Genomic DNA, 16,576 nt, shown 5'->3' on the forward strand with positions numbered 1-16,576 from the left:
CCTATTATTTTTATAACACTATTTAATAAGCCTAACCCTTTTAGATGGAACACAACAAAGAAAAACAAAACGTATCGTCTAAAAACATATATTCCTCAGCGTGTCCTTAACATCCACTGTGCCTCGTGTGAGTCGACAAATAAATAACTTATCATCTGAATAAAAACGACAGGATGGAAAAATTTTTGGCCGTACCTTTCTCGCCACTTTGTGATATAATCGAATTGTCTCTGTAACTAAATTTCCCTTTGCCTTTCTCTACAGACCTCTACTATTGACGTTTTTGGAAATGGAAAGGCACCTTGTTGCTGCCGCTTGTGTGTGTGTGTGAGTGTGTGTGTCAGTGTGTGAGTGAGTACCCTCCCCCCCTCACTGAAGGATGCTCAAGGAGGGTCTTCACTGTTGACTGCTCATTCATGATGCAAAAGATAACAAATGGAAAAACATGGGTTTTGAAATAAACACTAAATATTATTTCCATTTTTATTCTTAATTTCTTAATTGTAGTGTTTTTCTGTTGACAGTTGTGTAGTCATTATGGTGGTGTGAGTCCCTGCCTCAGCCACACGTGTAGCAGCCTCAACATGGGGGAGACAAGTGAGGGGTTTTAAGAATGGGGACGAGCCTTCCCCTTTAAAACAAGGTGGGCTGAGCTTATTTTTGCAGCCCTCGCTCCTATGGCAACCCAACAGATCAGCATCATCATGAATATTCACAATTTTTTTTTTTTCTCCACCAAAACGCATCCTGACTCTGGATCAGTGATGTCAGCCTGGGAACGCTCACGTCTGTGACTTTGTGTCGTCAATTTTATTTGTTTTTTGTTTGTTTTTTTTAGGGGGGGAGCTGAAGTGGTGTCCAGAGCATCCTCTTTTTTTTTGGACCAGACACACACACACACATGTCAAGGATAAGGTGACTTTCAGGCAGTTTTTTTCCCTTGACTTCTTCTGGTCTGGTCGCACCATGTTGGAGGAGGAGGACGCGGCGGTGCTGGAGAGGACCGTCCGAGGAGCGACGCACGTCAGGTGCGGAATGATGACAACGTGCGTGTCTTTCGCGTCTCGCCGGAGCCACCGCGGTCCATGAGCCCAGTGGTCCAGAAGGTTCAGATTCAGCTCCAGAGAGACTCACGCGCACGGACAGGATTCCAAAAGGCTCAATGTCATGATGGACAGGCTGCACTCCTCCATGCGTAAAAGGCTCTACAGTTTGCCTCAGCACCTCGGACACAAGGCGTCGATCATGGGCGAGGGGGACCAGGACCAGGACCAGGACCAGGACACCCGGAGGAAGAGCATCAAGATGAAGCCGATCCCGTCGCCGACCTCGGGGGGTGGAAGCTGCAAAGGCATCGGGGAGACCAGGAGCGGGGGGGAGTCGTCGGTGATGATGGAGACGGACGTGGGGCGACCCGCGAAGACCAGCTCCTCGAACGGGGACTGTCGCAGATTCCGGGGCAGCCTGTCGTCCATCACGAGTCGACACCTCCACGACTCGGCGGAGGAGAGGCGCCTCATCACGGAGGGGGACGTCACCCCGAGCGAGGAGGGTCCCCCCGGGGCCATCGGGGACGGGCCCCCGGAGCAGGGGGCCACCGGCGGCGGCGGCGGCGCGCAGAGCGACTCCCCGGACCAGCAGCAACCCGGGTTCATAAAGTTGGACGGCATGGATCAGATCCTGCCGGACGACGAGCGCCTGTACCAGGCGGGGTTCATACACAGACAGTTGGGGGCCATGCTTCAGCCGGGGGTCAACAAGTTTTCCCTGAGGATGTTTGGGAGCGAGAAGGCGGTGGAACGGGAACAAGAGCGGGTTAAATCCGCCGGATTTTGGATTATTCACCCCTACAGTGATTTCAGGTAAATATAGTCCACATGCACATACGTCATCATCGAGGCACTGTAGTGATGTGTGTGTTTTGTCAAGACATCCTTCAGCTCCTCTTCATTCCAGGCTCGTGAACACGAGGTTTAACCTGTTGGAAATGATGGTTTTGGAAGTGAGGTGTGGAGCAGCAGAACCCCTGGTGGCTCCTCAGGAGGCCCCTCGTTCCCACCGACCCTGATAACACATCCCTTCTCTAATGAGGCTAATTCACCTATCTTTGGACAGATGCTATCCAGATGAATCCATAATTGAAACACTGACATTCCCGTCTGCTAATTCACCAAAACAAGCTCATTTATCCCAGATTCCAGGTCAACGATAAGGCCCGCACTTCATGTTTGATGAAAAATCACCTCATTTAATTCCATTTAAATAGAAATTGAGGCTGTAAATCAAGGATGGATCTCACTTAACAGGGTTGTTTGGGGATAAAAAAAGCAGCCACTGGTTTCTTTCACTCATGCCCTTCAGTTTGATATCGAACATTTGATTTATTGCTTGTTATTAATCCATTGTTGCAAAATTATTGAGAATATCCAAAGACATTGTTCATTAATATATCGATTTCCAACCCACGTACTAACAACTCATGTTTAGTCATGTATATCAAGAAGCTGGAATTGAATTTAAAGGGGATTTTTAAAACAATTTAATTTATATTACTGTTTAACTGTCTCGTGCACAAACACTTTATTTCTTAATCAAATCAATCCGATTAACCTCTTGAATTCCAGGAAACGTGAATTCAAAGTAAACACATTTATCCCGGTAATTTGTGACATGGGTTTTAGTGAATCATTTACTGTAAATCGTGGAGCCTGAAGCATCTCCTTGATCCTCTGCTGTCTACAGATGTGGCACAAAATGGCTTTTATTTGAACAAAGTTAGCCATTTAATGCTAGCAGTCTGTGGATGGCTGATTCAGAAACGAGTACAAATGGCCACTAAATATATTGGTCAGTCGGATTCTTTCCTTATTCATGACATTTCTGACGATCTTTGGTTTCCCGTGATTATTTGTTCGCAACTTTATTTTATTTGAAATTCAGTACTTCAAGTAAGAGGCTTTTGTAAGAGGAATCTATTACTGAAAAGCTGCTTTATATAGCTTTGCATTTTGTGATGATCACAACTACGTTTTTTTTTTAAAACACTGCAGACAACACGGCTGGATTATTAAGCAGCATTATGTTGATCCACTGTCTCTGAAGTTAAACCCCTTTGTCACAGTGAGCTGGAAGAGATGTAGCTAATTGTATTTCCCTTTCTATTTGAAAACTCATTTATAACGTTGCACTGCTGAAGCACGTGTGTCCTTGTTTCAGTGGTGACTGTGATATTATTATAATTCATCTTGTGATGCATTTATAACTGTAAATTCACAGTTTAACCAAGTTTAAATCTGTTTTTTTTCTGGATTAATGACACCATATGATACCTTTTATATATAGGGTGAGACAATATTTCATATAATTTACTGCAATTTTACCAACCTTCTTATCTACAAACATTCTATTGGGAAAGAAAAAAAAAATCAATTTTCAATGAACTTTATTCTCCTTTTGTTCTTTCTCAATCTTGCCTTTATTTTTCAGACGAACAATGATTCTCTCTTTCACACATGGACAATACTCTTGCAAAATCATATACTGTAAAACAAATTTCCTATTATATTTCTTTATAATTTTCTATAAAATCCGAACTCTAGCTTCAATTATGATTGTAAAATCTTCTGTTTTCATCTGATAATACATCACCTTTTTTGAGAGCTGCTTAAATGTATTGGTAAGAAGCTTTGTATACAGTAGAGTAGCACTCAAAGCTAATATTTAAAACCATTTGATCGGAAAATATAGCAATAAATTCCTGACTATAGACAGGAAAAATGGTGTTAAATCTTGAATCTAACTAGTTCTTCGTCTATGAGGGAGAAGAAAAATGTGTGTAATAAATGCCGCATAAGAATAAGAAACTTCTCTTTAAGCAGTTCATCTTAATGTAATAATATTAAGGCTAATACTCTACCTGCCAGTTAACTCGATGGTGGTCATAGACTTGATTCATGGTTAGAATGTTTCCGCTGCGATAATCGACGTCTCGCTTTGACTTTGATTGACCCGCACAATTTGAGATCACGGAGGAAGTTACACGGATTAAGTCGTATGTTTTTGCGCCTCACGCCTGTTTGTGCTCTTACTCACCGTGTTAAATGTCACGCGAGAGTCTGTCTTGGTGCGTGGCGTGGCGTGGCGTGGCGTGGCGGGGTGAGGACGGGGCTGTCCTCAAACTGAAAGGTCACATATTTGGCACAAGAGTTTTGAAGAGTCTTTGAGCGAGATGATGTAATAAATGTTTTTGCTGGCTTCATAATAGAGTCTCGGTGCGACGAAGCGTCGAGAGGGAAGTGCTCGAGGAAAAAAAGGGGTTATCCACCTACTTGCTCGGGGTCTCGGGCAGGAAAATTACCGTAATTAACCATTTTTCCGATCTGAGTGGTTGGCCTGCGATACGAGCGCTCGACGCTATGATTACGTAATTCAGTCTGCAATTAAATGGGAACTTGTGCGGTCAACTTGTCGTAATGGTCCACATTTATTGGAATTATTACTTGCGGGGGTCAACTTTATCAGAAAAGTTGATTCAAGAATAAAATATTAACATCTTTCTGATGGTACAGTTAGCAATTTTTAGCTAATGTAGCCACAATTCTAACAAAACAAAATGATAAAATAGAAGTGCCTCAATAGTGGGAGAATGATCGCACATAGACTGCGCATGTTTTCATGGATGAACAATTGATGAACAGATCTTTAGAAGTGCAAGAATAAAAGACCAGATGTATCTTCTTCATCATTTCATCACAGAAGGAGCTGCTCTCCCTAATGGGTTGAATATGAAATGTTTTATACATTTCGATCTTAGATTTGGAGCTCACACTGACGGATAAGAGGCAGAACTGTGAAAGTCCATAACCATATCTTGAAGTGGTAATTATACCTTCATGGTTTTAGAGGACGATTTGTATCAATAGATTTCCCTTCAAAGGTTGAGTCGTTTTTTTTTATCTGGTTCTATTATTCAAAGCAAAAAAGGTGGTTACTTAATTGGAATATGTGAGTGTGCAAGTGAGCAGTTTTTATGCATTTTGGTCTGAAAAATGTGGCTTTAAGTGCAAAAATATTTTCACTTTTTTAATACAGAGAATATTGTGTTGCAGCCAGAGAAACAATACTCGAGCAAACATGCAGTTTCTACTCTGAAAATGTTGTTTTCTTTATAATCAACGTATTTATGCAATGATTTATAACTCAAGAAGCTTGCAAAAGGCCAAATTTTTCTTTTGTGTAAAAACGAATTCACAAAGATTTAAAATTTGTAAGTATTTCAACTGTGTATTGTCCTGAGCTTAAGTGCTTTGTGACCGAGGTTTGCAAAAGGCGCTTTACAAATAAAAATGACTTTCATTCCTTTTATTTTTACAATCATAACACTAGTTATTTTCCAATCCCACCTTGCACACAGCCTCTAGAGCTGGCACAGTCATCACGCTAGTCTTGTAATTCGCTGGTGTTTTTAGCTTGACATAATGAGATTCGTAATTGTTGGAGGCATTTGGGAGGTTGGAAGACATCACCACTCGGAGGGCAGTGCTTACTACGCACGCCAGCTTTCAATCCCGGAGTGTTCGCTTAATAAAACATTTATATATCTTTGCTAAAGTGAAATGTCATGCTGTTTCAGTGAGTCATCGCTGCAAATTGTTAAGTGTCTATCTTGTGTTTTATTTTTAATCCTCCCTACAGGAGAAACAATGAAATGACACTATGAAGCCGAGGCTAAGATCAGGGTGGGGAAAAAGGGTAGGTTTTAAATGGACACCAAGATGCTTATAGGGGTTTTCAGGGCGGAGTAGGGTCACTGTGACTAAAAGTTTTATTTTCTGTTTCAAAGCTTTGGCAACATAAGCTCAAATGAGAGTGTCACAAGGACTCATGTAGTCATCGCCACTGAATTCAGCAAAATCTGCCCCTGTCAAGAATTGTATAACGCTAGGAAGCAGGGGAGGAGCAATATCTTGCGAGAGGGGGGGAAAAAAAGACAGATTAAAAATGGCATCATAATCCAATCTTCAGCCTTCATTTCCAGATCTAAAGCCGAACAGCGTCCTTCGATTATGAACAAGCATCCTACAGTGAGAAAGTGTAGTGGAGAAGCTTAGTGTGTGAAGAAACTGAAATTATAATAAGGTTAATGTTGCAAGAAAATTATTTTTTCCAACTTTTTGAATGATTGCATGTTGGGAGATAGAAAAAAAAAAAGTCATTTAATTTCCTGCATGAATCTGTTGTGGCTTCTGAATAAGAAGCTCCTCTCACCAGTCTCCAAGAAGAGTATTGCTCCTCGATGAAGAGTTTTTCAGCCATACACGCCTCACAAAAAGAAATCCCATCTTTGCATGATAAAAAGCAGGTATTTCTTCGCTCTAAGCTGTTTGCATCGGAGCCTCTTGAGTGGATTCCATTAACAGTATTGTGCAGATGATGTGAATGCAAGCCTACTATCTTCAAGCGCCTTTTAATTATCTCGCAATTCAGAGCCTGGAGGACACATCTGTTGGGTAGTCTTTCACATTTTCCCGCAGAGATGGGAAAAGATGTTGCACGTTACAACTTTTTTCTCCCATTTTTTCACTGTAAACACCCCCCCCCCCCCATCACCCGGTCGCCTCGTGTACGAGAATAGCGTTGCCAACACTATCAGAGACGGGGGTCGGCTGTCCTGCAGTCTCTGTCAATCAGTTAAATCCCTTTGCAACAGTCAGGCAAATCCCCTTCTGCAAAGTCCACTTTTCGCAGCTGCCTTTTTATTTCTCTTGCACATCCAGTTCCCAGAAGGCAGCCACCTCGTAGACGGAAGACGAGAGAGGGAGAGAGAGAGAGAGAGAGATTCTGATGAGGAGGTGTTATACTTTGTTCCTGTACTTTTTGTAAAGGACACAATTTGTTCAGGCAAATCCTCTCTCTTCGCTCCCATCTTGTTCGAAAGCTTTTGTTCCGGTGGCTGTGGTGGATGTAGAGGAGGCAACTATGGTACCAATACTATGTACTACGATTGCACCGGTTCGGACTTGTGATCAAGTGATCAAGGCCCAGGAACTATACCAGACTACACTGCCTTTAAATCTGTGATTCTTTTTTTTTTTTTCTCAGGTGAAATTTTATAATGCAAACATTCAACATGCACCTAAAATATAGTCGTATCTGTGTTTCTAAATTCTACTGTTAAAGCCTTAATTAATGTGGTACAACGCAGTAGTCCCCAACCGGGTACCAGTCCGTGGGTCACTCGGCACCGGGCCGCGAGCAGTCACCTGCTGAAGGCGTTGTCCTTCACCACGCCAACATAGATGGGTTACTTTCTTTGACAGCGGTATAAGCCCAAACTTGTCAATAGAACTTGGGAGAAGGGCAATTATTATCCAACCTAACTTATTAATGGTGCACAAAGAACTGTAATCTCCCATGATGCATCCCTGCCCAATAGCAAAAGCTGATTGGTTGCTATAAATCTTGATCAAATGTTAGGTTAGGTAGAACTAAATTGTTTTTTTTTCCAATTAGCCACAGCAAATACAGCGATTATTCATAAAAAATAGATCAAAATAAAATAAGAACAAGAACAAAGAGAAATAAAGGGAAAGAACAAGATGATACAATCTTAAGTATAAAGATTAAGAACATAGATCAAAGAAAAATAACAAAGACAAAGTATAGAAAGACTAACATAGAACAGAACATCATGATACTCCTGCCCCCGAACTCCGAATTGTACAATTTAATAGCCGGAGGAATGAATGAGTCCTTGAGTCTATTTGTTTTGCACCTGGGTAGGAGCATTCGTGCACTCATTCAGCTTCTCTGCTCACTGATGACAGTGTTCAGAGGATGACTGTCATCATAATTTTTTATCAACACGTGTAAATAAGGAATTAGATCTTTTAAAAAAAAAAAAAAAAATTACGACTTGATGTGTAGTCTACGAGAGTCGTAGACGTTCTTGTGGAACAACATCATATCAACACGTTTATATCAACCTGAAGCTGCAGGTTACAATGAAGGCGCAACAAAAGCCGGTTTTCGTTCATGTGATCATGTGATCGGATCCATCTCCTGGAAAAAAAACACAATTATATTAATGCGCCATCACATGATGACATGATTTGTTAACTAAATACGTTTATTCTATAAAGATAATAAGAATGTTGTGCAGATGAGCCTCACATTTGAATGAAGCACAGAGATGATGAGACAAGCTTCATCATCACATCATCATCACTACTCTATGCTTTAAATTACTGATTTGCAGTTTTACTTTTGTTAAATTTTATCGTAAGATATTTTTAAAATAAGCCAATGACTGTTAATGTAAATAAAGTATCCGTGTCATTAAACACATAAGTTAAATATAAACATTTACACCGGAGATCGTCTGCACTCATTTACAACAGTGTGTGATTCATGTCAGTTAATTCAGTTTAAATGCATATTTTATATATATATATATATATATATATATATATATATTCTGATCGCGGAGAAGAGAGTCACTGGTTCTGGTTAATTTGAAAATGATTAACTTATTTATTGACGGATTCATGTCTCTCACAGATTCAAACGTCCAAATATTTGGTGCACAATTTTCCAGAGATCGCAAATGATGGCGACCTTAATTATTGCTATTGGGCAGGTATGCATCATGGGAGGTTCCAGTCCCCCCCCCCCCCCCCCCCCCCCAACTTCTCTTTTCAAGTTCACGTTGCAACTGGTGTTCAGATGGTTAACCAGTGTGGAAATAAACAACAAGTCTATGCTATAGCACAAAATCTCCCCCATCATCATTGGTCGGAATTTACCAAAGACCGGTCCGTGAAATATTTTCCGACATAAAAATGGTCCGTGTTGCAAAAAAGGTTGAGGAACTCTGGTATAACGCACACAAATCAGGCCCCAATTATACTGGCAGAAAGTAACTCAATTGAAATGCAATTTTGAGAAAGTTCAACACTACCATCATTCAAGTTTTTAGTAGTAGTAGTTTTTAGTAGTATTGCCACTATTTCACCGTTTCAAGTATTGATTTGAGTATAGGATATATCCTCAATGATACCCATCCCTAGTATCAACCAGACTTCTTTCCCTTGTGACAGAAAACTCATCTTTGGGATCTGATCATACAGGTGTCTGTCAGTGCAGGTACTTCAGAAAAGGAACGTCTTTTTTCGTGGACACTCTTGGTTTGTGCCAACTACTGTAGACTTAAAACCCACCATCATTTTTTGGTATCAATTTTTATCTTGATTTTAAAAGTAGAACAGTCCCTGTTTAGGGAAAAGTGGCATTGTTTAAGGATATATATTATATTTGACATAAATCGGTGAATATTTAATAGGGTTGAGAAACCAACCATTAACATGAAATTGACTATGTCTTTGTTAGATCATGGAGGCCTTTATTTGTCAAATCTCATAACCACCGAAGAAGTAGGAAGGGTCTCCACATCTGTTCCTGGGTCTGACTGAAATTGACCGAAATTGGCCCTGGAGGATCCTGCCCAAATTGCAACCTCAACACTTCTATATACTTATAGCGAACGCAAAAGAACTCAACACTGTGGATAAGTATCACTTTGGGCCATTTTCCCAAAACAACAGAACTTTTTATTTATCGCTTTAATTTGGGTTTATGTCAACTTACAAGCTGGTGCATATTTGATACTTTTCCCTTGAAAAAACAACCATCTATTATTACTGAGCCAAGTGATTTCTTGGATTTTAACCAACTTGGAAAGAAAACGGCTTCATGCTAGGAATGTATTTGAATTCCACACACATGCCATAGGATAAATAAGAAATCAATACATCATACTCTCTACACACAGGTCTCACAACAAAACGCTGCTCATTGTGTTCGGTCGTCACGCATTCGCACGCGAGCATCACTCGGTTCATTTTCCGACGTGCAAGACGCCAGCAGGAAAAAGGCCATTCTCTATCTCGTTGAGGTTGATTACAGTTGATTTGCAAGTACGTTTTGCTATTGATTTGTTTTGGGTCTCACGGGGGGGCCCGGAGCCCGCCGCACTTGGATTTATTGAAAAATGAGATGGATAAACATGCGCAGCTGCAGCGCTGGTGATTTCTCTTCGCGCGGTGATGTCAGAAGTCGTAGTCCGCTATATGTGAGAGCAGCGTAAAGGTCAAGGAGAGGCGTCGACGAGATGAATGTAGAGCTTCAGATTTACCCCAATACTTGCTGTTTTCCTTTTAAGAAAGAAAGAGCATTTTGACTTATTTCTATCTCCTTTAATCTATTATTACAAATTGGATTGTGGGAGGCTAAAGCCTATCCATGTAAATACTGTACTTGGGTAAATATCTCGGGTACACCCTGTCAGTACACGATACTGTGGCGTATTTCAATCCTCTATGATTTTACAGCAACTAGATTCAGGCCAAAATATAGCGAGGAACATGATCTGGGAAATCAGCGATCTATTTGCTCATGTGCGTTGCAATCAAAATACACAACGTTATTTATAAAGCTGGTGATATAGCGTCTCTTCGAGTCTCGAAGTATTGATTTTTATGAAAGATAAGAGGACATTTATTTATCTCGCTATACATTCTACTGGTTACAATCAAGATAACTATAAAGCTTTCCAGTTGGTCAGCATGTCCGTTTGAGTTTAGAGGAAAACATGACGTGAACCCCACAGTTGTTTGTTGTGTCGAAAAACGTTTTTCCTGCAAAACCTTTTTTTTATTTTGGAAGCTCCCAGTTTATCAGAGGCTAAATGATTGTGTCATGTTTCAACTGATTTTCCACTCGTAGAAATCGTCCTGATGTTTTTCAGTTTATGTTAAAAAAAAAAAAATTGTATTCCTATGGCTAAGAATCTATTGTATCATTGAGTCTCAAAACATCGACTTCAAATCTAGATTTTAACCATTTTCCTCTTATCTTTCATAATATATCGATGCTTTTTAACTTTAAAAGATGCTATGTCACCAGCTAAGTAAATAAAGTTATGCATTTTGAATGCAACACACGTGCGCCATCGCCGATTTCCCAGATCGTGTTCCACGCTACGTTTTTGTTCGAATTTAGTTGCCGTAAAAACATGGAGGATCAAAATGTGTCGCTGAGCATCCGTTCCCGGACCGTGTACTGACACGATCCGGGAAGTTGCCAAAAGTTGCCAAAAGCTGGAATCAAACCTCTGACTTTCTTATCAAGAGGCTTCATTTATGAAACACTAAAAATGTTCTTTGAATCCGATTCAAAACAGCATTACAAAAGAAATGGAGAAAAAAACAAGTATTTATTTACACTAAATAAATTAACTCTTATCACTCTTGATAATATGGAGAACATCTCAACTATTTTTTAAAGGTATTTAACTCCAACAAGTAGACCTCAATCTATAAAAAAAAAATTGTAGACAAATTATCCACTTTGGTTTTTTTCTCGTTTCTTGTTTGTCCTGCAAGTTGACAAAAATCGACACTATTAGATAAAATGTGAAGTTAAGAAATACTAATAACTTTAATCCATTGAAGGAGTCCTTGTTGGTATTTATTCTTTTTGTTATTTATATTCCGTTGCTTATGTGCCAATCGTGCGATTTTCCTCATCAGGGATTTGGTAGATAAAATATACAATATACAATATATACTTTACCATCTGACAGCTCCCAACTTTCAATCGTAAAGAAACAGATTTTCATGAGCTACAATGTTTGACTCAAATATATTTATCGCTATCCGGAGGGAAGGTAATAATGATGAATGTTTTTTACTGTAGCCATAAGCACTGTCGTTCACAAACACCTGATTTCCTCGAAGATCTCACTAGACTTATGGAAATGGAAACGAGAAAATAAACTGTGTGATGGACGAGTCCACTGGTGCGGTCAACTACATCTAATGCAAAGTCATCTTTAATGCCCTACAGTATCTACTTATCCTGTCAAGTATTTAACGCCACCTAAGTACCTATTAAACGACCACTTTACACTCCGCCCACACCTGCTGCCTGGCACAGGATATTTACACTTCAACTGTGCGACAAAAACAAAACGTCGAGATACGACATATGCGCGAAATAGGAATCGCAGATTAATTATAGCGTCAACGGGATCGGAGCTAAAGACAAGAATGACTCGGTGTCTGCTTGATGTACGGCACTAATCTGTCGGGGAAGGTGGGGAACGAGGGTTGACACTACAGTACATGGGATAAATGACTCTTTTCTTTGGCCTCCATTAAATAATTCCAGCTTTAATGCAGTGACAGTTCAACATGGGGATTACCGATGGTTCTGGCTTGGCTTGAAAGTGGGGTAATCAAAATAGGCTGCTGTTCTCATCCATGAATATTTGGAGCCAAGAGATTATTACAGCACAATTTATTTAATGGAGGGAGCCTGGGGAGGATGTGCACGGCTGATGGATGGAAGGTTGCCTGTCACACTGGCAGGATGATTGAAGATGGCGCGTGACCCCGCAAGACTTTCCGTCGGGGATGTGTGAAACCAGGACAATCGGAACTTTATGAAATCTGTTTCTTTTTTACCCAGCCTCCCCTCCTCTTCTAATGTGTCATTTCATTTCTACGAATTACGCAGAGAGCTGAGTTTAACCTTGCGGGCACCATGGTAATCTCTAGGTGAGATTATATTGATTGATTGGACATCATACATGTTTTCAAAAGCAGTTGTTTTTTTTTTCTTTCCGTGCAATGTCTCATGTCACCTCGCCGGCTGTGTTTTTTGTCATCTAACAAATGTAATGTAGTGTGTCCTTCCCTCTCCTCCGTCCTCTGCAGCAGCGCGACAGCAATTTATATCCTCTCCAGGTGGATACACAACATTAGTCCACCGAAGACCCGCAATTCTACTTTCCCAAAGCACATTTATTTTTATTGCTTCTGGATTATTGTCCCACTGTCTAGAAATGAATTATGCCACTCGTTTTCATCTAAATGCTATTTCTCAACCATTCCATATTCGCCGCAGTCCTTGTTGCAACTGACATCATCGTAGAAATATAAATATAAAATATTTGCCTTGCCTGGTGGTTAAAGGAAAACTGTGTTGATTTAAGTGTGTCTTAAATAGATCTTCAACCACTATTGTAATAATCAGTGTCTGTTTGTACAAAACTCTCTTTTCATTGAAATATTTACATTAGAAAACATGGTTGTTTTTTTTTTCTTTGGATGAAATCTTGTTGACCATAACCACGCCCACTCTGTTGGTCTGTGATTGGTCAAATATCGACGTTTGTCACTTAGTGTCGTCAATTCCAGAAGTCTCCAACTCCAAGGGATTTGTTGTATAAACAAAGCTGGCAGTGATTCCAGCTGGATGGAAGAGAAGTGAATCTATTGTTACAGCATAATGGACTCTGCTCTCGTAACCTCTCATTTGCCCAGATTTCAGACAGGGGAGGAATTGATAAAGTATTAAATTCAAAACATGGTCATGATGAGGGACTTACTGCGTCTTGGAGAGAAAGATTCAACATTTGAAACATGCGAGTCAGGAGAGATATTTTTTTACATGAGTTGCCCTTTAATGATGGTTATTCTTGTCGATTCAGATAAAATACTTTATATTCCTTTCCCTTTCCGTTCATGCATATGCAATGATCTCCTGACATTTAAAGAGAAGCCCTTTCCTGCCCAGACTGGAGATGTTTCTCCCGGAATCCTCTTCTGGCCACTCTTCCATGAAGCTTCAGTTTCCCATCGCCCTCGACCTCCGATCTCTGTTAGAATGGTTCGGCTTGGTTGGTCCGGTGTTTGTGTTGCGTCTCTTTCCCAGCTTGAGATTTTTTTGTGGTGGTGTTTACATAAAACGTTTAACTAAGGAAATGTGTTTGTCAAAGAGACTTACGACACATGAAGGAAGGCCATACAAAGAATGAAACGAGTCAATCAAAGGTTACAGATGTGTTGGTTACAAACGTACCAAGAATACAGGCGGTGACTGGAGGTGAACTAATGGCTTGTTCTGTAACACAAATGCTACACAAACTTACAGCCTACGACGACTGTGAGATGTTTTATACCTGTCGGCGAGGAAGATGGAATCATTCAGGATTATTATCAAGGATTTTTATTTCGCAAAAGTAGACATAGTATTTGGTATACACCTTTTATCTTTTTTTTCTATTTCACATAACCCATGGGCCTCATTTGCGAAGAAGGTTGTGGATTTTCTACGAAAAACCGTCGGACACTCAAATCGTGAAGTGGTGCACATACAAAAATATTCAGATGTATGAATCTGCACGCAAATACAATAATAAAAAGCACTTTTCCTTCGTGCATCCCAATCAACGTGGAATTGTTCGGTCTCTGGGTCAAAATGACCTGGTTTCCCGAAAACAAATGTGTTTGTGGTATCCCTTGTGTTGTCTCTGGGTCAAGGAGAATGACCTCCCTGGCTTCCAGTAATACATATGCAGTGGTGGAGGTTGTTCACCTTAACCCAGAGATGACACAAGGGATACCACAAACACATTTGTTTTCGGGAAACCGGGTCACCTTCACTCAGGGATCAACATATGGATACCATAAAAACATTTGCTTTCGAGACTTTGGGTCACCTTGACCCAGTTACAACATAAGGGATACCATAAAAAACATTTGTTTTCGGGACTTCGGGTCACCTTGACCCAGAGACACACAAGGGTACCTCGAAAACATTTGTTTTCGGGACTTCGGGTCACCTGAACCCTGAGACTGCACAAGGGTTATCATGTCAAGACGCTTGTCTTAGGAAACGGCACTTAAAAAATAAAATAAAATAAGCGAAACAACTCTCGGACTTCCATGTATTTTGCGTTTATAGTAGGTTGTATTCTTTTATGCACTCAACATACCAAGTATAACCTGCATCCATTGTGGTGTTCCAAGCACTGGTAGTGTAGTGGCTAACAGTGTGTGTCTCAGTAGTTCCTAATGGGAGCAGAAGGAGGTTTGGTTATAATACACAAAGTTCCCAAACCCACTGTAGTAAACACTCTCCCAGACCTTTTATTTAAACCAACACATTTTTTTTTAAGAAGTGGCCCAAAGCCTTAGGCCAGGATTATAATGTGTTAACAGCTTTGTCTTCACGCTTTAAAATGGAGTAAAACACGTTCTTTCTGTACCGAGATTCATGAATAGATATCTGTATTAGCCTTGAAATGCTTTGGCATCGTGTTAGAAATGATTCTTGTTACAAAATTGTGTTTCAAAGTCATCCAATGACATCTCGTCTTGGTCTGGACCCGTACACGCATGGATGCATACATCGTCCACGTCTCTCCTTCGCACACAGATGCATCTACAGGTTGACCTTTGCAGCCTGTGTCCCAGGTGGTTTCTCACACCCCTTGTCTCTGAAATTGAATTGCTTTTTTTTTTTCCCGATCAACCCAGTTAGGCGACAGCCAAGATGTGAATCGGGCACCGGAATGTTCCTCCAGGGGCTGGATCTGTATTAAAAGGCACTTAAAAAATGTGATGTTACTGCTTGTTTAAAATCAGCCTCCTTGGCAAGTTCTCTCAGTGCCCATTAAACAACTGTGCCAAAGACCCTTATTGGTGCCACCCGGGGGTCACAAAGTTAGAGGACGAACCGTCTCTCTAGGGCTGCTGGAATGTTGTTTCGATGAAAAGGCCAATAGCTGTCGTTGCATTTATCTCAGAAATGTTAAAGTACTTTTCCAATCACCATTATGATGTTCAAGATCAGCTTTAACTTAAGATGTAGGAAACATTTCTATTTAAATGACATTGGACACGACATGTATGATTCTGTCTCATACGATTTAGTCGAAGACATCCTTGTATGTTAGTCGAAAGATATTTTAAATAATTATAATATACTGGCTGACATAGCTGGTTTTGCCTGGGTAATAAAAAAAACAATGAGCCAAAAACTGCAATAATTGTAATTAATAATGTATATATTATACAATAGTGCAACATTAAACCACCATTTAATACATTATACATCTATTAAAAAAATATTTAAGCTGCTTTTAATGTATTAATTCAGCGTTCCTGGTCATTTAATTCCATATTAACCTACTTTTCCATATGCATGATGACATATACATTTGCTTACTTTGTAATGAAAAGAGGTTTGAAAAAAAGAGGATAATCTCTGTCCACTGACCAACCAATGTTTTCTGACCCCATTAACAAGGTTAATTTGGACAAACAGACAATCTATTAGGATGTGTGCAACAATGCTACATGGCAGAATACTGGGATAACTCTCGCTAGCCTTCTTTAATTTGACGATACGTCTTTTCAGACATAAAGCAAAACTAAAATGCTTTGCAATACAGATGTGTAATCTTTCTTTTGCTCGTTCCTTCCACTAGATTTAAGGCCCCTATTTTTGGTGCAGATAACCATCAGAATAAAGCGTTCACTGTTGAAACTTTAGCTTTAATGAAATATGATTGTCACACAACTAAAATGTACTGAGGTCCAGATTTTCGGAAGGATGTCCAGTTTGTGGGTCGGTCAACTCCTCTTCCACGATTTCCTGTTGAATGTTGGACAAATGGATTAAAAGTACACAATATTAGTGTTAATAATGTAAAATCTATGTAAAGAAA

The 16,576-nt window shown here is 40.1% G+C and overlaps 1 protein-coding gene across 1 annotated transcript in view; it reads left to right on the top strand.

Annotated features, from left to right (window-relative positions):
- The first annotated feature begins 599 nt into the window (after positions 1 to 599).
- hcn4 (hyperpolarization activated cyclic nucleotide-gated potassium channel 4) overlaps positions 600 to 16,576 on the top strand; it is a 120,614-nt gene continuing 104,637 nt past the window's right edge. The window contains exon 1 of the mRNA XM_087793399.1: positions 600 to 1,862. Within this exon, the coding sequence (XP_087649525.1) occupies positions 1,168 to 1,862 (695 nt within the window). The 5' untranslated portion in view covers positions 600 to 1,167. The remainder of the gene's footprint in view (positions 1,863 to 16,576) is intronic.

This window comes from Callionymus lyra, chromosome 6 (assembly GCF_982586985.1).
Source record: "Callionymus lyra chromosome 6, fCalLyr1.hap1.1, whole genome shotgun sequence".
Lineage (NCBI taxonomy): Eukaryota > Metazoa > Chordata > Actinopteri > Syngnathiformes > Callionymidae > Callionymus > Callionymus lyra.